General features: G+C 41.0%; 1 protein-coding gene across 3 annotated transcripts in view; it reads right to left on the reverse strand.

Moving 5' to 3' along the window:
- ephb1 (EPH receptor B1) overlaps window positions 1-23,059 on the reverse strand; it is a 627,438-nt gene that overhangs the window by 17,411 nt on the left and 586,968 nt on the right. For all 3 annotated transcript variants that reach the window (XR_009817359.2, XR_009817358.2, XM_061979662.2), the window contains exon 13: window positions 4,440-4,589. Coding sequence is in view for 1 of the 3 variants with exons in the window: in XM_061979662.2 (XP_061835646.2) it covers window positions 4,440-4,589 (150 nt within the window). In the remaining 2 variants the exon portion in view is untranslated. The remainder of the gene's footprint in view (window positions 1-4,439; window positions 4,590-23,059) is intronic.

Raw genomic sequence — 23,059 nt, forward strand, 5'->3', positions numbered from 1 at the left:
TAAGCAGCTTACCTGCCCGCCACCCCCGTGGCCGGGGGCTCGTAACATGGGTCACTCCGCGCGCTCCGCCCGCGCAGCTTACCTGCTTGCCACCCCTGTTGCCGGGGGCGCGTAACAGGGGTCATTCCGCGCACAGTGCGCTCACGAAAGGGGTGGGGCTCACCCTGGTTGATATAGAGAGCAGGACGGTGGCCATGGAATTTCATTTAAGGTTTGTGATAAACCATCAAACTCATTCGTTAAAAGGACTCTATAGTAATATAAAGCGAAATTTTCTGGACATTATCATGCAAGAAAAGTTTATTTTTGGGATCGCGATCACCGCGTAATGATTTTTAAAGGTTGCATTACATTATTAACTGTCCCATGTGATCAGCCAGTGCGATTGGAAGTCCATGCTCAATTATTGCCTCCGTAAATAAAACTTCGGCATTTATCACATCCAAAGAATCTGTTTGGGCGACGAAAAACGTTGAAAGTTTTCCACTTGTATCGCTAGCAACGGCATTAGACTTGTGTTTTTTTGTCCCAACGTGGTCTTTTACATCGCTAATTCCTCCGTGTCCGATCGAAAAATTTTGTCTGCACAAGGTGCAATTCGCGTAGTTTTCACCCTTTTTTTTTTATTTTTATTAATATTAGATATATAACAACGGGCGGATGGCGGGCGGATGCAGTTTTGATCAAACGTTACATCGGGTGGATGGCGGATGGATGACGACTTTCTGACGCGGTTGCGGATGAGATAAATTGCCTATCCGCGCATCTCTAGTATACACACAGACAGACAGACAGACAGACAGACAGACAGACAGACAGACAGACACAGTCCCCAGAGAAGATACTGTATTCACTCTTTGAAGGTGATAATGTCGCTGAGTTATGGATGGAACTTGCTGGTGTCCAAGTTGTAACTATACATCGTCTTTCTGGAGATATCATTTCCCATTAAAATGTATCTCTGAGAGATAAGGACTTGCTGTGAAATGGAGTATTAAAGATACTATCAGAACATATTAGACGCTGCCGAGCAGACTGCAACTCAGCAGAATTTTCATCTCTACTGGATGGAGATGTTGGTGTGTTTTTGACGTGTGTGTGTGTGTGTGTGTGTGTGTGTGTGTGTGTGTGTGTGTGTGTGTGTGTGTGTGCAGAGAGAGCAGCCGGACGTGCTGAGTGATGCCAGTTGTCGTCACTGTGTTGGCCCTAGCAGGGAGTGTTTGCGGCTGGCCCACTGAGGCAGCATCTGCTCCTTGTGGAGTGGGCTCCTACTGTACTGATGGTGGGTAGTCTCACTCAGGTGACTTACACACACACACACACACACACACACACATCTCACTATTTGGGTTTGTATCCAAGGCCAGCGTCGGTCTGTTCTCGTATTCGATGGAATCCAAAAAAGGCATCGTTAATTGCGCTCAATAAGTCTCTAGGAATAGACGAAGACCGCGAAGTCTCAAAGTCACAGTCAAGGACATCATCAATGACCACGCGAGATGGATGATGATAAAAGGTGAGATTCATAACCACTTAATGATAATATATACAGTACGCATGGGGTCCAGATCGCCATTTATCATGAGCTACGTAATTAGCATCACAGTGTGACCCCGGGGTTAAACCTCCATCTCCTGAAGACCACCGTGTGGCCAGAGCAACATTAATGTATTCATTTTAATTAATGTATTCAATTAACACTTTTTTGTGCTCTTTATTGAGAATCACTTTAAGAGGACTTCTGAAAATGTAATTTAATTTAACAATCACTTTTAATCCTATAAAATGTTTTACATAACATATATATTATGTACAATATTTCAGTGCCATTCGATGGTATTTACAAACCCCGTTTCCATATGAGTTGGGAAATTGTGCTAGATGTAAATATAAACGGAATACAATGATTTGCAAATCATTTTCAACCCATATTCAGTTGAATATGCTACAAAGACAACATATTTGATGTTCAAACTGATAAACATTCTTTTTTTTGCAAATAATCATTAACTTTAGAATTTGATGCCAGCAACACGTGACAAAGAAGTTGGGAAAGGTGGCAATAAATACTGATAAAGTTGAGGAATGCTCATCAAACACTTATTTGGAACATCCCACAGGTGAACAGGCTAATTGGGAACAGGTGGGTGCCATGATTGGGTATAAAAGTAGATTCCATGAAATGCTCAGTCATTCACAAACAAGGATGGGGCGAGGGTCACCACTTTGTCAACAAATGCTTGAGCAAATTGTTGAACCGTTTAAGAAAAACCTTTCTCAAGCAGCTATTGCAAGGAATTTAGGGATTTCACCATCTACGGTCCGTAATGTCATCAAAGGGTTCAGAGAATCTGGAGAAATCACTGCATGTAAGCAGCTAAGCCCGTGACCTTCAATCTCTCAGGCTGTACTGCATCAATAAGCAACATCAGTGTGTAAAGGATATCACCACATGGGCTCAGGAACACTTCAGAAACCCACTGTCAGTAACTACAGTTGGTCGCTACATCTATAAGTGTAAGTTAAAACTCTCCTATGCAAGGCAAAAACCGTTTATCAACAACACCCAGAAATGACATTGGCTTCGCTGGGCCTGAGCTCATCTATGATGGACTGATACAAAGTGGAAAAGTGTTCTGTGGTCTGACGAGTCCACATTTCAAATTGTTTTTGGAAACTGTGGACGTCATGTCCTCTGGACCAAAGAGGAAAAGAACCATCTTGATTGTTATAGGCGCAAAGTTGAAAAGCCAGCATCTGTGATGGTATGGGGGTGTATTAGTGCCCAAGACATGGGTAACTTACACATCTGTGAAGGCACCATTAATGCTAAAAAGTACATACAGTTTTTGGAGCAACATATGTTGCCATCCAAGCAACGTTACCATGGACGCCCCTGCTTATTTCAGCAAGACAATGCCAAGCCACTTGTTACATCAACGTGGCTTCATAGTAAAAGAGTACGGGTACTAGACTGGCCTGCCTGTAGTCCAGACCTGCCTCCCATTGAAAATGTGTGGTGCATTATGAAGCCTAAAATACCACAACGGAGACCCCCGGACTGTTGAACAACTTAAGCTGTACATCAAGCAAGAATGGGAAAGAATTCCACCTGTGAAGCTTAAAAAATGTGTCTCCTCAGTTCCCAAACGTTTACTGAGTGTTGTTAAAAGGAAAGGCCATGCAACACAGTGGTGAACATGCCCTTTCCCAACTACTTTGGCACGTGTTGCAGCCATGAAATTCTAAGTTAATTATTATTTGCAAAAAAAAAAAAAAAGTTTGAGTTTGAACATCAAATATGTTGTCTTTGTAGTGCATTCAATTGAATATGGGTTGAAAAGGATTTGCAAATCATTGTATTCCGTTTATATTTACATCTAACACAATTTCCTAACTCATATGGAAACGGGGTTTGTACATTATGTCAATATAATTAAGTGTATTTACATGCGTAGTGGAACCTCCATTTACAAACCATTCTACAAACATTTTCATTTACAAACCACAGACCGAAAAAAAAAAAATGCTTTGGTGTCCGAACCTCGTCTCAGTGTATGAACATTTCACGCACCCATTGTGTGCCTCGCAGCGCAACTTAGCTACTTTTTTACAAATTTTGCTGGCTCAATCTGAGTCCAAAGAAAGCAACGGGCAAGTGACGTGTGGTTTGAAATATTCAAAGAATATCCACAGCGTTGTCAATACTACCCCCCCCCCCCCCCCCCTCCCCCCTTTATTCCAAAACAGACAAACGGACAAGGTAAAGTTAAAGTTAAAGTACCAATGATAGTCACACACACGCTAGGTGTGGTGAAATTTGTCCTCTGCATTTGACCCATCCCCTTGTTCACCCCCTGGGAGGTGAGGGGAGTAGTGGGCAGCAGCGGTGGCCGCGCCCGGGAATCATTTTTGGTGATTTAACCCCCAATTCCAATCCTTGATGCTGAGTGCCAAGCAGGGAGGTAATGGATCCCATTTTTATAGTCTTTGGTATGACTCGGCCGGGGTTTGAACTCGCAACCTACCGATCTCAGGGCGGACACTCTAACCACTAGGCCACTAAAAGGATTTTTCTTTGTTTTTCATCAATGTAGCGACCTGGCTGTAAAAGTTAAGAAGTTGTGTGATTTCAAACTCTGATTGCACCACAGGGCTAGTGACAGTGTGTGTGTGTGTGTGTCGGCAGGGTGGATGTAAACGAGGACAGTTCAGCGAGTTGTTGTGGTTTGGACTGTGTTTTTAAATATAAAGTTGATCTATAACCCCTTTATGTTTATTTATATTGTGTTCAAAGTGTAAAAATGCAGACTTTTGTCCCATTATTCATGTTTCTTATGGAGAAATGTGCTTCTATATACAAACTACCTTGTTCATGAACCAATGAGGTTTGTAGATTGAGACTGCAATGTGTAATAAATATGTTATTAAAGACTTACATCCTGATTGGACATGTCCCAGTAGGGCCTCTCTCCGAATGACATCACTTCCCACATGACGATGCCGTAGCTCCACACGTCACTGGCGGAGGTGAACTTCCTGTAGGCGATGGCCTCTGGCGCGGTCCACCTCACGGGGATCTTTCCACCCTGGAAGGAAAAGACAGGAAGACACATCTTACTAAGTTTACAAAGCTCCGATTACTACGTACTTAACAGCGTGTGCAATCTATAAAATAGCGTGTACTATTAGCGGGCGTGTTGCGTGCGATCTACTAAGACTGTGTGTGCAACTGAAAAGTGGCGCAGACCTCATTATTTAAATGAGACATCACCATGGAGACACTCATTTACTGCACATTTATGGCGTTTTGTCATGTTTTCGTTTTGTCATGTTTTCAAACATGCAGGAGACATATACCACTTTTTATGGGCATTTTAGAAGCAGTCGTGCAGTGCATCTACATTGACACCACCTTTTTTTTTAAGTGTCAAAGGTGCGCTCATTGGAGAGAGGCTGCACTTACTCAGCTCAAGATGCAAAAAAATGCATACGTAAGGTTGTTAAGTTTTTTCACCGATAAAGAAATATTTCAACTAGAGATGTCCGATATTGTCTTTTTTGCCGAAATCCGATATTCCGATATTGTCCAACTCTTAATTACCAATTCCGATATCAACCGATACCGATATAGACAGTCGTGGAATTAACACATTATTATGCCTGATTTTGTTGTGATGCCCCGCTGGATGCATTAAACAATGTAACAAGGTTTTCCAAAATAAATCAACTCAAGTTATGGAAAAAAAGTGCCAACATGGCACTGCCATATTTTTATTATTGAAGTCACAAAGTGCATTCTTTTTTTTAACATGCCTCAAAACAGCAGCTTGGTAATTGGGACATGCTCTCCCTGAGAGAGCATGAGGAGGTTGAGGTGGGCGGGGGCGGGGGGTATATATTGTAGCGTCCCGGAAGAGTTAGTGCTGCAAGGGGTTCTGGGTATTTGTTCTGTTGTGTTTATGTTGTGTTACGGTGCGGATGTTCTCCCGAAATGTGTTTGTCATTCTTGTTTGGTGTGGGTTCACAGTGTGGCGCATATTTGTAACAGTGTTAAAGTGGTTTATACGGCCACCCTCAGTGTGACCTGTATGGCTGTTGACCAAGTATGAATTGCATTCACTTGTGTGTGTGAAAAGCCGTAGATATTATGTGACTGGGCCGGCATGCAAAGGCAGTGCCTTTAAGGTTTATTGCCGCTCTGTACTTCTCCCTACGTCCGTGTATACAGCAGCGTTTTAAAAAGTCATACATTTTACTTTTTGAAACCGATACCGATAATTTCCGATATTACATTTTAAAGCATTTATCGAGCGATAATATCAGCAGTCCGATATTATCGGACATCCCTAATTTCAACAATATGCATTCCATGTGGAAAAAATTAAATGGCACCAAAACGCATCAAATTAATTTGTTTTTCTGGAATTTTGCCTATCCTTCACAATCATTATGAAAGATAAGAAAACAAGTAGGGTTTTTTCCCCCCGCTTTCTAACATAACAAGAAAGTTTGATCATATTACGCCTATACTGGCTCACCTGCACTGGCTTCCTGTGCACTTAAGATGTGACTTTAAGGTTTTACTACTTACGTATAAAATACTACACGGTCTAGCTCCGTCCTATCTTGTCGATTGTATTGTACCATATGTCCCGGCAAGAAATCTGCGTTCAAAGAACTCCGGCTTATTAGTGATTCCCAGAGCCCAAAAAAAGTCTGCGGGCTATAGAGCGTTTTCTATTCGGGCTCCAGTACTATGGAATGCCCTCCCGGTAACAATTAGAGATGCTACCTCAGTAGAAGCATTTAAGTCCCATCTTAAAACTCATTTGTATACTCTAGCCTTTAAATAGCCCCCCTGTTGGACCAGTTGATCTGCCGTTTCTTTTCTTTTCTCCTCTGCTCCCCTTTTCCTTGAGGGGGGGGGGGCACAGGTCCGGTGGCCATGGATGAAGTGCTGGCTGTCCAGAGTCGGGACCCGGGGTGGACCGCTCGCCTGTGCATCGGCTGGGAACATCTCTACGCTGCTGACCCGTCTCCGCTCGGGATGGTGTCCTGCTGGCCCCACTATGGACTGGACTCTTACTATTATGTTGGATCCACTATGGACTGGACTCTCACAATATTATGTCAGACCCACTCGACATCCATTGCTTTCGGTCTCCCCTAGAGGGGGGGGGTTACCCACATATGCGGTCCTCTCCAAGGTTTCTCATAGTCATTCACATCGACGTCCCACTGGGGTGAGTTTTTCCTTGCCCGTATGTGGGCTTTGTACCGAGGATGTCGTTGTGGCTTGTGCAGCCCTTTGAGACACTTGTGATTTAGGGCTATATAAATAAAGATTGATTGATTGATTGATTGATATAGAAATCGGATTGTTCTCGGTGGCTAGCAGTGCAGTTAATGGGAGCAATCAATTCTACCTTCGCTGAATAGAATAATATTTTTTATTTCACGTCCAAGATGTTAACACACATACGTCAGACGGAGGATTCTCCTCTGTCCATTGTCTGTCTGTGCAGCACTGACGAATGAACGATGATGAGTGTTGATAAATCACATTGCGTGTGCTAAATAATTGTAGTCACACCTTCTCCCAGCATTGCACACGTTTAGTAGATCAGCTTTGCGTGTGCTATCAAGTTTGCACGTGTTTTAGTACACGCAAACCTCTAGTATATCAGGCCCGTTGTCTTTCTATTGCAATCACTTCCTTACTGGACGTTCCTCCTTCACCCCACTACCTCTTTATCCTAATATCTAATTGGTGCATCACTCGTGCAGCAGCCTAAACTTGGGGAAGATTAGGCACCTGTCTGGCCGCAGGCTCCCAACAGCCTTCGCCCTTCACACATCAACCAATGGAGTCTCCCTTCCGGTGCTTTAAAACAGCGGAATAGGTGTCAGCTCCAGCCTCGTTCACTGAGCGCGTCCATCTGTAATTGGACTACCTGAGCCTCAGGTGCTCTCTTATATTGAAACTGACAGCTGCTTGTCTAATATTCCAAATACGCACACACACATTTACAGTTTTGTGTAAACAGACAGGCTGTCAAGCTGCGCATCCGAGCTGAGCCCGCTGCTGGTTTAATAATGCCAATTAGCTCAACCTCAGCGTTCGCAGATAAGCCGCTGTTGGATACAAATCCGGAGAAAAACAGAGCAGCGTGAGCGAGGGTCAGAGAGTGGGAGGGATGGGTTCATGCTGCACAAGGCTTGCGCTAAGGCCCCGTTTACACTAAGCCAGGGTAAATCACACCTAACCTTATCCGTGTCCACACAAAACGATGCCACCGTTTAAGACTCCCGCGCACCCCCTCCGTCCGCCGGAGCAACGCGACCTAGTACGCATGCGCGGAAAATGCGCACGTCATAGTCACTTCCAGTGTTGCTTTGTGTGCTAGTTCTTAAATGTAACTTATCTGAACAATATCCAGTGTTGTGGTATTTCAATGAACTGGAATCCAGTGTGCTGCGGGGTCCTATTGTAGTGACTCACACCTGAACCATCATAAATTAATCAAATATTTATTAGACACGTAAACAATGTGATAAAGAACATTTTACATCAATCAATCTAGGGATCTAGATATCTGGTCAGGACACTCCTCACTCTTTTGCCTTCACCTTCATTGGCCATTTGTTTTTGGTGACTTTAGTTACTCTGGACCTAGATGATGAGTCCGCGACATACATGGCGGACAATAGAGATGCGCGGATAGGCAATTATTTCATCCGCATCACAAAAGTCGTCAACCATCCGCCATCCACCCGAACCAACATTTTATCAAAACCACACCCGCCCGCACCCGCCCGTTGTTATATATCTAATATAGACGATGCAAGGCATTAGTGAGGTTAGAAAGCTTTTGCCTGTTAAAGAAAGGAGACTGATCCAATGCAGCAGAGACATTCAATGCATGCCATGCATTAGTGGCTAAGAGATATTAATGCGTGATAATATTATTTATCATTATTACAATATTATTGTCATTTCCATTAAGAAAGTGTTGACTATTGTTGCCAATGCCTTCAGATCAGGAGTGCGTTCCTCACACTTTGTGTGCGCAGTTGCAGCAAGCAGAATGAGGCTTTTAAGAAGTTAAAAAAATGTTTTAGAAAGACTAGGCCTATATTTTCGTTAGGTAAAAAAAAAATTCTGAATTTATTTCAATGAATATTAACTTGTTAACGTTATAATAGGGACGAGGGCGGGGTGCACAGTGAAGCAGTGAACAATTTCGCGACAAAGATGAACCTTTATTGATTGATCTGCAGCCATGACAAAATATCAGACAATCTCCATTGTCAACGACAGGCAGGAAAATAAAGATAAACACATAGCCTATGTTCTAGGCATAGGAATAGGCTCATACGTTTTTAAGTTGAAATAAAAAAATAAATAAAAAATGTGCCTCATAAGCCTTAGGCTGTCAATCACGCGCACAAACTTAAATTATACAATAACATATGTATGTCATCTCTATTTAAACAAAAATAAATTAAATAAATAATAATAATAAATTACCTGCAACTTATTGGCCAAGGCAAATAGCTGAAGGGGGGAAATCAAACCCATCAGACTGCACTTTATCATCAAACTTGAATTATAATGAAAATAGACGGTCGCGACAAACAAAGCAGGCTAAATAGCCTTACATTGTCGCCAATCGGAGATGCGCTTCACTTGAAAGCGAGGCCAAATAATTATTCACACATAGTAGTATATCTCGAATAGAAAAAAAACACAATAAAAAACGCAATTGCCTTAATTCCTTTGCATTGTAGTGCGCCCAAACAACACGTAACCATCAAAATTATTTAGCTGACCGAACTCAATATAGGTTAGACATGGGCTTATTTGGTATAGCCTAGGTAACATAGACTAATTCGTTTAACATATCCAACCGTATGTCTACTTACTTTTTTTTTTTGTTAGCACTATGCAGGAATAAAATGGCATCTACAGTGCCAGGATTCATGCGAGAGCGCCTGGCCTCTAAAATGCGCCCTGCTGCGCTGAAGGAGCGCTCACTTGCGCCACTTGTTGCTGGGTAGCGGTGCCTGATGAATAATTGACTGTTTCAAAGAGTGCTGCTTGTTTTTCGTATGTGGGTAACAACATTTAACTATGTATATATATTTCCGAATTGGTTCAACCGCCAACCGCCCGCATCTATTTAAAATCTATTTTTACCCGCCCGACCCGCGGTTTATCCGCGGACTCCGCGGTTGTGTCCGCAAACCGCGAATCTCTAGCGGACAATAACTGATACAGTCTGCTTTGCCAGTCCAAATGCATTTGCTGTTTTCCTCGACGGCCAGGTAATACAAAGCACACGCTACCTTTTTTTATCACATCCACGGGAGCTCGCATTCTCGTTGGACGTAATTTTTCGGTAAGTAGAATCACAGCTATTTTGCCATCTGAGAAGTGTTGTATCCCAAATAGCTGCAATCGCTTTCTTTTAAGGTATTCATGTGTGATTTCCACAAGCGTCTGTACATGTAGAAGAAGGAGAAACACGGGCATGTCTGGATGACTGGCCTCCATATTTCCAGTGGTTAGCTCTGAGTTATGAAACCGCTTTATCATGAAGCTGGCTGTGGCGCGTTCTTTCTGACGTCACTTCCTGTGTGGGGTGCGGTCTTTCTGGCATCACTTCCTCTCCGAACTCAGTTTGTAAACGATCAATGAGTCCATACGAAACTAAGTACTAGAGATTCTAGATATACACGGCGCACTTAGCCGTATAAAAAATTGTCCGAGGAGGGGGACCTTAAACGCTGGTTTAGTGTGGCTGAAACGGGGCTGAGGCTAAATAATTATTTGTTTAAGGGGTTAGTGTAGACATGGCCTAAACCACCAGGGGTGCCCACACTTTTACTGCAGGCGAGCTACTTTTCAATTGACCAAGTAGAGGGAATCGTTCATATATATCATTTATAGTGATTTATTTATGAAAGAGATGTGAACAAGTTAAAGGTGTTTAATGATAATACAAGCATGTTAAACATTCCTTTCTTTCATGAAGACAAGCATATAAGTTGGTGTATGACCTGATTCTGATGACTTGCATTGATTGGAATCAGACAGTAGTGATGATAACGTCCACATTTTCAAATGGAGGAGAAAAAAAGTCCTCTTTTCTGTCCAATACCACATGGAAGTGCTTGCTTTTTGTTTGTCCAGCTTCCATACTCCTTTTTATACACCTTACAAGAAATACATTGGCGGCAAACTCCGTAGATTGCTAGCTTGTGCATGCCAGCTTTCTGAGACCATACTTGCCAACCCTTCCGATTTTTCCGGGAGACTCCCGAATTTCAGTGCCCCTCCCGAAAATCTCCCGGGACAACCATTCTCCCGAATTTCTCCACCCGGACAACAATATTGGGGGCGTGCCTTAAAGGCACTGCCTTTAGCGTCTTCTCTCACCTGAAAAGGAGACTATTATATATGTCTCCGTTATCCATAGGTTTATCTATAACCCATAAAGTAGGCAGGCACGGAGCTATTTCTCAGCGTGTGTTTATTCCAGCCGGCACGTTAATACATTGACACACAACATACGGATTCCCATCATGCATTGTTTCAAAACTACGGCAAGTAGTAATGTCCAAGAACATAACAGAGACGAAGCAGAAGAACGAAGAAGAGACATGGCGACTACGAGTTGGAAGAAGAAGTACGCTTGCAAGTTCCAAAATGATTAATCCAGAACAGCTCGAAGGGGAAGTAGTATGCTGCCTGCACATCTGCCGAATTCTGAGGTCTCAAGGTTGGCAAGTATGTCTGAGACTCTTATTATGTTAGTCTAGGCAGGATGGAGCAGCGCTTTTATTGTGAAGACAGGAACTGTGCAGTCGGTCTTAAGAGTTTTGACAGCAGGTAGGGTGCGAGAGTCTGTTGAAATAAAAAGTGTTTCTGGCCTTCCTGTCGGTCATTTTTTCTTAATAATGATCTGGCAGCAGCCAGCTGCCAGCTCACGAGACCCTCGGGTGCCGTGAATGTCAATCAAGTCACCAAAGTGACGTCTTGGTGAAGATTGATGATCGATCATTTTTAGGTCTATTTTTTAATGCCTAGCTGGCGGTCGATTGACACACCCTCCGTCATCGACGTAATGGGCACCCTTGGTCTAATCAATGCAAACTTGCTGCAGAGTGGTCTTCACGATCACATTCATCTCTTTACGGTTTGACCTTTGAAAGGTGAAGAGAGATGTAGCATTTGACCCTGAATGCACACTGCTGCAGAAACAAAAAGGAGGTGTGCGCACACAAGACATCAACAAAGAGAGGAGGAGATCAATAGAGGGGCTAAGCCATGTTGACTTCACACTTTTCCCATGTCTTACTTCTCGCAACAGCACAATCTTCTCAGATGTCTTTGTTTGGCGCAAAGCGAACACTGGCTGGACAAAGACATAAAAAGCCTTCTTCTTCATGCATACCGTATTTTCCGCACTATAAGGCGCACCTAAAAACCACAATTTTTCTCAAAAGCTGACAGTGCGCCTTATAACCCGGTGCGCTTTATTACGATTCATTTTCATAAAGTTTCGATCTCGCAACTTCGGTAAACAGCCGCCATCTTTTTTCCCGGTAGAACAGGAAGCGCTTCTTCTTCTACGCAAGCAACCGCCAAGGAAAGCACCCGCCCCCATAGAACAGGAAGCGCTTCTTCTTCTACTGTAAGCAACCACCCGCCCCCGCAAGAAGAAGAAAAAACGCGCGGATATCACCGTACGTTTCATTTCCTGTTTACATCTGTAAAGACCACAAAATGGCTCCTACTAAGCGATCCGGTTCATAAAAAGACGCAATCTCTCCATCCGCACACGGATTACTACCGTATTTCACAGCAACTGATATTCCTGTGAACCGCACTGTGGAACGGGAGCACGTACGGTGAATATTCGCACCACAGGGAATGAGAAGTCATCCTTCACTGTGGTTCTAGCTTGCCATGCTAACTTCCACCCATGGTGATATTCAAAAGGAAGACCTTGCCAAAAGAGACCTTTCCAGCCGGCGTCATCATAAAAGCTAACTCGAAGGGATGGATGGATGAAGAAAAGATGAGCGAGTGGTTAAGGGAAGTTTACGCGAAGAGGCCGGGTGGCTTTTTTCACACAGCTCCGAAGGCGAACACACCTTCACTAAGACGGGCAGACAGCGCCGGACGACATACGCCAACATTTGCCAGTGGATCGTAAATGCCTGGGCAGATATTTCGGTCACAACTGTGGTCCGAGCTTTCCGGAAGGCAGGATTCACAGAACTGCTGGACAACAGTGACACTGACTCCGGTGACTTCGACGAGACGGAACCGGCCATTTTGGATCCCGTATTCGCCCAACTTTTCAATTCGGACACCGAAGACGAAGAATTCGAAGGATTTACGAATGAAGAATAACTTCAGAAGGTGAGCGCTATGTTTATTTTGTGTGTTGTGACATTAACGTTCGAGCAACATTATGTTGCTATTGTTCTACACCATTTTGAATTTTACTATGTTTGTGATTGCACATTTGCGTACATTTTGGGACAGAGTTGTTAGAACGCTGGTTTTCAATATATTATTAAAGTTTGACTGAACTATCTGACTGTTTTTTTGACATTCCCTTTAGCGCAGCGTAGGCGCGGCTTATAATCCGGGGCGGCTTATTGGTGGACAAAGTTATGAAATATGTAATTCATTGAAGGTGCGGCTAATAATCCGGTGCGCCTTATAGTGCGGAAAATACGGTATTTAATTATATGTTAGGTAATGCCGCACAAATGTTTTCAATATACAAATGAGAACATAAGAAAAAGGTTGAACACAAGTTATTCAGGGACGCTGGTCAAGTTTGTTCAATTCAAAACATTTCTTCCTATTTGAAATATCAAAAATAATCAGTGTTGTCAAACAACTACAAGTGTTCACCAAGTACAAAGAAGAATAATTATGATGAACATCTTCAACCCTTTTTTTTTTTTTTTAGATTAAGTTTATTTATGTATTTAATATTTGTTTACTTAGGGTATATTAATTATTTCTTTACCGTATTTTTCGGACTATAAGTCGCAGTTTTTTTCATAGTTTGGCCGGGGGTGCGACTTATACTCAGGGGCGACTTATGTGTGAAATTATTAACACATTACCGTAAAATATCAAATAATATTATTTAGCTCATTCACGTAAGAGACTAGACGTATAAGATTTCATGGGATTTAGCGATTAGGAGTGACAGATTGTTTGGTAAACGTATAGCAAAGTGGTTCTTAACCTTGTTGGAGGTACCGAACCCCACCAGTTTCATATGCGCATTCACCGAACCCTTCTTTAGTGAAAAATAAAATGTTGGGTTTATTTCAAATTCAAGACAAAGTTATATGTTTTTGGTAACACTTTAGTATGGGGAACATATTCTAAGTAACAAAGACTTAATTTAGAGTTATTTGGTTAGGGTTAATGCGATGAGGTGGCGACTTGTCCAGGGTGTACCCCGCCTTCCGCCCGATTGTAGCTGAGATAGGCTCCAGCGCCCCCCGCGACCCCAAAAGGGAATAAGCGGTAGAAAATGGATGGATGGATGGTTAGGGTTAGGGTTAGAGGGTTAGGGTTATAATGAGGCCATGCCGAATAAGGCATTAATAAGTGCTTAATAATGACTAGTTAAGAGCCAATATGTTACTAATTTGCATGTTAATAAGCAACTAATTAATGGTGATTATGTTCCCCATACTAAAGTGTTACCATGTTTTTTTACTGGTGCACAAAATGAACCGTGCATGAACATCACCTAGGTCAAAGAACAAAACCAACACAGTGCATAAACTCACAACAAATTACACACCTGCAAATCAGTCTGACTTCTGCTGTTGCCGTATCCGTAAAACGCAGATAGGGGGAAGTTTTTATTTACACGATGAGTCGGGTGTGTCTTGACCTCCGCCGAACCCCTGAGCCCGACTCACCGAACCCGTAAGGTTCGATCGAACCCAGGTTAAGAACCACTGTTATAGCATGTTCTATATGTTATAGTTATTTGAATGACTCTTACCATAATATGTTACGTTAACATACCAGGCACGTTCTCAGTTGGTTATCTATGCCTCATATAACGTACACTTATTCAGCCTGTTGTTCACTATTCTTTATTTATTTTAAATTGCCTTTCAAATGTCTATTCTTGGTGTTGGGTTTTATCAAATGAATTCCCCCAAAAAATGCGACTTATACTCCAGTGCGACTTTTATATGTTTTTTTCCTTCTTTATTATGCATTTTCGGGCGGTGCGACTTATACTCCGGTGCGACTTATACTCAGAAAAATACGGTATTTAATATTTGTTTACTTACTAGTAGGGGTGTGGGAAAAAAATCGATTTGAATTTGAATCGCAATTCTCACGTTGTGCGATTCAGAATCGATTCTCATTTAAAAAAAAAAAAAACAATAATAATAATAATTAATCAATCCAACAAAACAATACACAACAATACCATAACAATGCAATCCAATTCCAAAACCCGACCCAGCAACACTCAGAACTGCAATAAACAGAGCAATTGAGAGGAGACACAAACACGACACAGAACAAACCAAAAGTAGTGAAACAAAAATGAATATTATCAACAACAGTATCAATATTAGCAGAGGTGGGTAGAGTAGCCAGAAATTGTACTCAAGTAAGAGTACTGTTACTTTAGAGATTTATTACTCAAGTAAAAGTAAGGAGTAGTCACCCAAATATTTACTTGAGTAAAAGTAAAAAGTATGTTGTGAAAAAACTACTCAAGTACTGAGTAACTGATGAGTAACATACACACTCATATCATATCATATATATATATATATATATATATATATATATATATATATATATATGTATATATATATATATATATATATATATATATATATATATATATATATATATATACGTACATATACATTGATATATACAGTATATCATTTATATGTATTTATTTTGCTGTTTTTGTTTACATGTTAAAGGTGTTTTAATGAATATACATGCATGTTTAACATATAGATTCCTTTCTTTCATGAAGACTAGAATATAAGTTGGTGTATGACCTGATTCTGATGACTTGCGTTGATTGTAATCAGACAGTAGTGATGATAACGTCCACGTTTTCAAATGGAGGAGAAGAAAAGTTCCTCCTTTCTGTCTAATACCACATGAAAGTGGTGGGTTTTTGGCATCTTAATTGTCCAGCTTCCATATTCGTTTTTATACACTTTACAAGAAATATATTGGCGTCAAACTCCGTAGCTTGCTAGCTTGTTTGCGCTGGCTTTCGGAGACTCTTATTTTGAAAGCGCAGGCGCGATGGAGCGGCACTTTTATTGTGAAGACAGGAACGTCCTCATGTGCGATCAGTCTTTAGGCTTTTGACGGGATGTACGGTTGAAATAAAAAAGCATCTTTTTTCCTTCACACTTTTGATTGATTGGAACTTTTATTATTAGATTGCACAGTACAGTACACATTCCGTACAATTGACCACTAAATGGTAACACCCCAATAAGTTTTTACACTTCTTTAAGTCAGGTCATGTGACCACCTGGCTCTGTTTGATTGGTCCAACGTCACCAGTGACTGCATCTGATTAGTGGAACGAAGTGAAACGTCACCAGTAAGGCAGGCACTTTGAAGGTCTGTCTGACAGACCAAAACAAACAAAGCGTGCATTAACAGATCGATAAAAATTAGTAGCGAGTAGCGAGCTGAATTTAGATAAAAGTAGCGGAGTAAAAGTAGCGGAGTAAAAGTAGCGTTCCTTCTCTATAAATATACTTAAGTAAAAGTAAAAGTATGTTGCATTAAAACTACTCTTAGAAGTACAATTTATCCCAAAAGTGACTCAAGTAGATGTAACGGAGTAAATGTAGCGCGTTACTACCCACCTCTGAATATTAGTAACAATTTCAACATAGCAGTGATTAAAAATCCCTCATTGACATTATCATTAGACATTTATAAAAATAAAAAAAAGAACAATAGTGTCACAGTGGCTTACACTTGCAGCTTGACAACACAATGTGTCCAATATTTTCACAAAGATAAAATAAGTCATATTTTTGGTTCATTTAATAGTTAAAACAAATTTACATTATTGCAATCAGTTGATAAAACATTGTCCTTTACAATTATAAAAGCTTTTTACAAAAAATCTATTACTCTGCTTGCATGTCAGCAGACTGGGGTAGATCCTGCTGAAATCCTATGTATTGAAGGAATAGAGAATTGTTTTGAATCGGGAAAAAATCGTTTTTGAATCGAGAATCGTGTTGAATTGAAAAAAAAAAAAAAAAATCGATTTTGAATCGAATCGTGACCCCAAGAATCGATATTGAATCGAATCGTGGGACACCCAAAGATTCACAGCCCTACTTACTAGGGTATATTAGTTATTTATTAAGTCACTGCTCTGTTACAGAGAACAAGGAAATGGGATAAAATTGCTACGGCATGAAAAGGGGTAGAGTTAAATAAGCTCTGCTTCTTCCTCCTCCTTTTCGGACGTGCTGTAATGAAACATTACATTGCATCGTATGCATGTTCCAAATAAACTGAACTGAACCGCATTACCATAAATTTCGGACTTTAAGTCGCTACTTTTTTTCCAACACTTGGAACCCTGCGGCCTATAAGACAATGCTGCTAATTTATGGATTTTTCTTCGCTGACGGCCATGATAAAAATAGTTTAAAAAAACAAAAACAAACAAATACACTGAGAATGTGTTTTATTGTTAGTGCTATCGTGCCATCTTTTGGACGAGTTTGCTCACTGCAGGTGCTGCAGTGTCCTTCCATTTAGTGCTTTCAACCGGAAGTACAGTGCTGTTCAATTTTCTTGCCATCCATAGCGTTTATACGTGTATAGATTCCTCATTCATATCTCCAAGCAACATTTGTAAGTTTTCCAATATAACTAAAACTATTTATACTTACTAAAGCGTCCCATGTGTGATGTCTGTAGGAGAGTTTTCATGCATATTTGAACGTACTATCGTGATTAGCATTAGCAAATATGCTAACACGTTTACGAGTGTCTGTGTAAGCATTATTCACTTACAATGGCATTCTTTTCGTAATGTTTCAGCTTCACAAATTCCTCAGTATACTTTTTGCCAGTCTAAACCCTCCAAAGAGCTTATTTTGGCATCAGATTAAGACCACATTAGGAAATAGACCAAATCCGGTTGAAATCGGATCTTTTCAAATGTGATTTCAGTCTAAACGCAATGCGACCCGAATGTGACTTTGGGTGAGCTGCGTCAAAAAACACAGCCTGCCAGCGGAAGTAGATACTCACAACATCCAGTTTCGGTGAGCAAAGTCATCACTTGTCGCGCAGATATGAGGCTATACAGGTATGTAATATATGAACATATATTTTGATTCCGAAGAAATAGTGATTGTTGATGGACGGGACTGGAAATGATCATTCACACGTTCATTTCATCTGGTATTGACTATTGCAATTCTCTCTTCACTCTTTTCAACAAGTCAACTAAAGAGACTTCAGACGCTACGAAATGCAGCTGCCAGACTTTAGACCGGTGCACCCAGATCAGTCCATGTCACCCCCTTTTGATCCAGTCTTCATTGGCTTCCAGGCACATTCAGTTGAAGATTTTAGTCCTGACTTTGCATACGTTGCATGGTGGGGCCCCTCAGTACATCACTGACTTGTTATGCCCCTACTCTTCAGCTGTATGGTGGGGCCCCTCAGTACATCACTGACTTGTTATGCCCCTACTCTTCAGTTGCATGGTGGGGCCCCTCAGTACATCACTGACTTGTTATGCCCCTACTCTTAAGTTGCATGGTGGGGCCCCTCAGTACATCACTGACTTGTTATGCCCCTACTCTTCAGTTGCATGGTGGGGCCCCTCAGTACATCACTGACTTGTTATGCCCCTACTCTTCAGGGTGTTCAGGCCAGGGTCTTCTAAAGATCCCAAAAAGTCATTTTAAAACCCTGACATTCCAGACTTTAGCTCCCAGACTCTGGAACAACTTGCACCAGTCCCTCCGTGGTCTTGACTGTGTTGACACTTTTAAGAAACATTTGAAAACTTCTCTTTTTAGTAAATATTTTAGTTAATGCATCTTTTAACTATCATTTTAGATCCACTTTGCATCCTTTTTATTATGTTTTTGTCTTCATTGAATTGTTGTTTTACTTCACCTATGTTTTGTACAGCGCTTTGTCATTTGATCCGTGAAAAGCACTTTATAAATAACATTTATTTACTTAAGTCCATTGTGTAAGATGTTTAAGTGAGTTGATGTCCGTGTCTCCTCTACTTAACAGACATAAAAAGAAAACCCTCCCAAATATATTACACTATATATATATCCAGTCATACATTATATTACTTTAATTTATTTTCACTTAAAAAACACTTTATTTTAAGGTACGGCGACTTTTATTTTATTTTATTTTGTAGTACCGTATTTTCCGCACTATAAGGCGCACCGGATTATTAGCCGCACCTTCTATGAATTACATATTTCATAATTTTGTCCACCAATAAGCCGCCCCGGACTATAAGCCGCGCCTACGCTGCGCTAAAGTGAATGTCAAAAAAACGCTGCGCTAAAGTGAATGTCAAAAAAACGCTGCGCTAAAGTGAATGTCAAAAAAACAGTCAGATAGTTCAGTCAAACTTTAATAATATATTGAAAACCAGCGTTCTAACAACTCTGTCCCAAAATGTACAAATGTGCAATCACAAACATAGTAAAATTCAAAATGGTGTAGAGCAATAGCAACATACCGGTAATGTTGCTCGAACGTTAATGTCACAACACACAAAATAAACATAGCGCTCACTTTCTGAAGTTATTCTTCATTCGTACCGGTAAATCCTTCGAATTCTTCGTCTTCGGTGTCCGAATTGAAAAGTTGCGCAAGCGTGGGTTCCAAAATGGCCGGCTCCGTCTCTTCGAAGTCATCGGATTCAGTGTCGCTGTTGTTGTGCAGCAGTTCTGTGAATCCTGCCTTCCGGAAAGCTCGGACCACAGTTGTGACCGAAATATCTGCCCAGGCATTTACAATCCACTGGCAGATGTTGGCGTATGTCGTCCGGCGTTGTCTGCCCGTCTTAGTGAAGGTGTGTTCGCCTTCGGTCATCCATTTTTCCCACGCCGTTCGCACTCGTGATTTGAATGCCCTGTTGACACCAATATCCAGCGGTTGGAGTTCTTTGGTTAATCCACCCGGAATGACGGCGAGTGTTGTATTTGTGTGCTTCACTTGTTTTTTGACACCATCTGTGATGTGGGCGCGCATAGAGTCGTATATCAACATGGACGGAGCAGCGTGAAAAAAGCCACCCGGCCTCTTCGCGTAAACTTCCCTTAACCACTCGCTCATCTTTTCTTCATCCATCCATCCCTTCGAGTTAGCTTTTATGATGACGCCGGCTGGAAAGGTCTCTTTTGGCAAGGTCTTCCTTTTGAATATCACCATGGGAGGAAGTTTCTGGCCATTAGCATGGCAAGCTAGAACCACAGTGAAGGACGACTTCTCATTCCCTGTGGTGCGAATATTCACCGTACGTGCTCCCGTTGTATCAACAGTGCGGTTCACAGGAATATCAAAAGTCAGTGGAACCTCGTCCATGTTGATAATGTTCTCTGGCCGGATCTTTTTTTCCGCTATCTTCTTTTTACAATATGCACGGAAAGTAGCCAGCTTTTCTTTAAAGTCGTTAGGCAGTTGCTGTGAAACAGTGGTCCGTGTGCGGATGGAGAGATTGCGTCTTTTCATAAACCGGAAACACCAAGAAGCACCACCTTTAAAATCATCCAGGTGAAGTTCGCTTGCTAGCGTTGTTGCCTTCATTCGAATAGTGATGGTGCTGACACTTCTGCTTGCTGCTCTCTGCTCAACAACCCACTGTTCGAGTTCGTCCTCCAACTGTTGCCATCGTGCTTTGTTCCCTCGGAAACTCTGTTTTGTCTTCTTTACCTGGCGCAGGTCATCTTCTTGCTTCCTCCACCTACGCACCATTGATTCATTTATGTTATATTCTCTTGCTGCTGCTCTATTTCCGTGTTCTTCGGCATGACTTATTGCCTTAAGTTTAAATTCTGCGTTATAAGCGTGTCGTTTAGTAGGAGCCATTTTGTAGTCTGGTCTTTACAGATGTAGACACACAAAGGAAATGAAACGAAATATCCGCGCGCTTCTTTTTCTTCCGGGGGCGGGCGGTAGCGCTTCCTGTTCTATGGGGGCGGGTGCTTACCTTGGCGGTTGCTTGCGTAGAAGAAGAAGCACTTCCTGTTCTACCGGGAAAAAAGATGGCGGCTGTTTACCGAAGTTGCGAGATCGAAACTTTATGAAAATGAATCGTAATAAAGCGCACCGGGTTATAAGGCGCACTGTTAGCTTTTGAGAAAATTTGTGGTTTTTAGGTGCGCCTTATAGTGCGGAAAATACGGTAGTAGTAGCGACTTCCTCCCGATCAACTTCCTTTGTTTTAGAAGTGCGCATGCAGGTGACGCTGAGGCCACATTGGGCATTCACACTGGACATTTTGCTTGTCATCTAAACCAGTGGTCCTCAACCACCGGGCCGTGGCCCGATACCAGTCCGTGGATCGATTGGTACCGGGCTGCACAAGAAATTTAAAAATAAAAATAAAAATAAAATAATACTTTTTATTTTTTTATTAAATCAACATAAAAAAAAACAAAAGATACACTTACAATTAGTGCACCAACCCAAAAAACCTCCCACACAAAAGGGTTGTTTCTTTCTGTTATTAATATTCTGGTTCCTACATTATACATCAGTGTCCGTAAGCACACATGATTGTATTTTTTTTATAAAAAAATTAAAAATAATAATAATAAAAATGCCCCCCCCCCCATCCATGGGACAAATTTTAACAATCACCTGGGAAAAAAATCCGATTTGGAAAAAATCCAATTTGGGCCACTTTGGCCTGCAGTGTAAAGGAAGTCATAGACAAACTTGGGGAAAAGCTACATTTCATTTTACCACCAAACTTTGTGACTGTTTCACTCACATTCCAATCATTTATGCTCAGCGACTGTCTTTGCTCCATATTAAAGGTTTCACACCACAGGACCTTGCCCTGACAGTCTCTCTCCAAAGAGACCGACAAGTAATAACATTTCCAAGGCGGCAAGAGTCCGAGGCAGCAATGCAAACCCTTTAGTAATTACTGCTGTGGGCCAGTGATAGCGCTGGCAAAAAAAAAACCCGCTTTAATAAGAAAAAGTGCTGAACACATACAAGAAAAAAGGGAAAAGAAAATAATTCCAAAAAAATGTGTTTTTACTCTTTCTCCAGTAGAAAGTGATTTAATACCACAGGGATTGAGATGTATGGAGGGAAAGTGATGATGAGAATTAAAAGGGACTTTGTGTCAACACAAAACATGACTGCTCTATGAGGCCCCGCAGTGTCGGGTATGTTCTCCTCAAAAAAAGACTTTTGTTTGCCTTCAAGTGAAAGATCGCTAAATGCAATCACATGCTCATGTTAATTTCGACAATTAAATTGGAACGCTGCAAATCTGCTGAGCCAAAGGAGGGAATAATTCAAGAGTTAAAAAAGTAGATATTGATAACTCGGAATGTCTTAAGAATCCATTCTGTGTGTGGAATGGATTGTTGACTTGAAGCGACATAGGCTGCACTTCTTGGCTGCAACCAATAATTAGTCAAGTCAAAATAATGTTACAAATGTAGTACCGTATTTTTCGGAGTATAAGTCGCACCGGAGTATTAGTCGCACCTGCCGAAAATGCATAATAAAGAAGGAAAAAACATATATAAATCGCACTGGAGCCCGGCCAAACGATGAAAAAAACTGTGACTTATAGTCCGAAAAATACGGTAATTATAATTGGTTATTTGAATAATGACAGAAAAATGTTAATTAAAAAAACTATCCTTTAGACTTAGACTTCCTTTTTATTGTCATTCAAATTTGAACTTTACAGCACAGATAAGAACGAATTTTCGTTACATAAGCTCATGGTAGTGCAGGATAAAAAAGCAATAAGGTGCATATATAAATAAATAAATAAATAAATATATAAATAATATATAAATATATATATATAAAATAAATAAATATACTGGATATAAATAAATAAATAGATTACTGTACAGATAAATATATTGCACTTTTTCACATGCGTCCACGTTTATGGATGTATGTTATATTGTCTTTTTTATTCCAGCGAGTTAATCCATTTTGGGGGGAGTTGAGGGGATAATTTAATTATGTGTTTAATATACTAGTTTCAACTAGATTCTACCATCCCATTAAAACACGACAACAGAGCAATTATATTAAAATGATTTAAAAGAATTACAATTATAGGTAAATATCCATGCATGTTGTTTTAGACTTTGGTGTTACTACTATTGTATTACTGCTTGTTGAAAAATGTTGATGCTTTAACACACAAAAATAGCGGTAGAAAAACAAAGAAAATCATTACCGTATCAAAGTCAATAAAATTTTATTTATATAGCC

Source organism: Nerophis lumbriciformis, linkage group LG19 (assembly GCF_033978685.3).
Source record: "Nerophis lumbriciformis linkage group LG19, RoL_Nlum_v2.1, whole genome shotgun sequence".
Classification (NCBI taxonomy): domain Eukaryota; kingdom Metazoa; phylum Chordata; class Actinopteri; order Syngnathiformes; family Syngnathidae; genus Nerophis; species Nerophis lumbriciformis.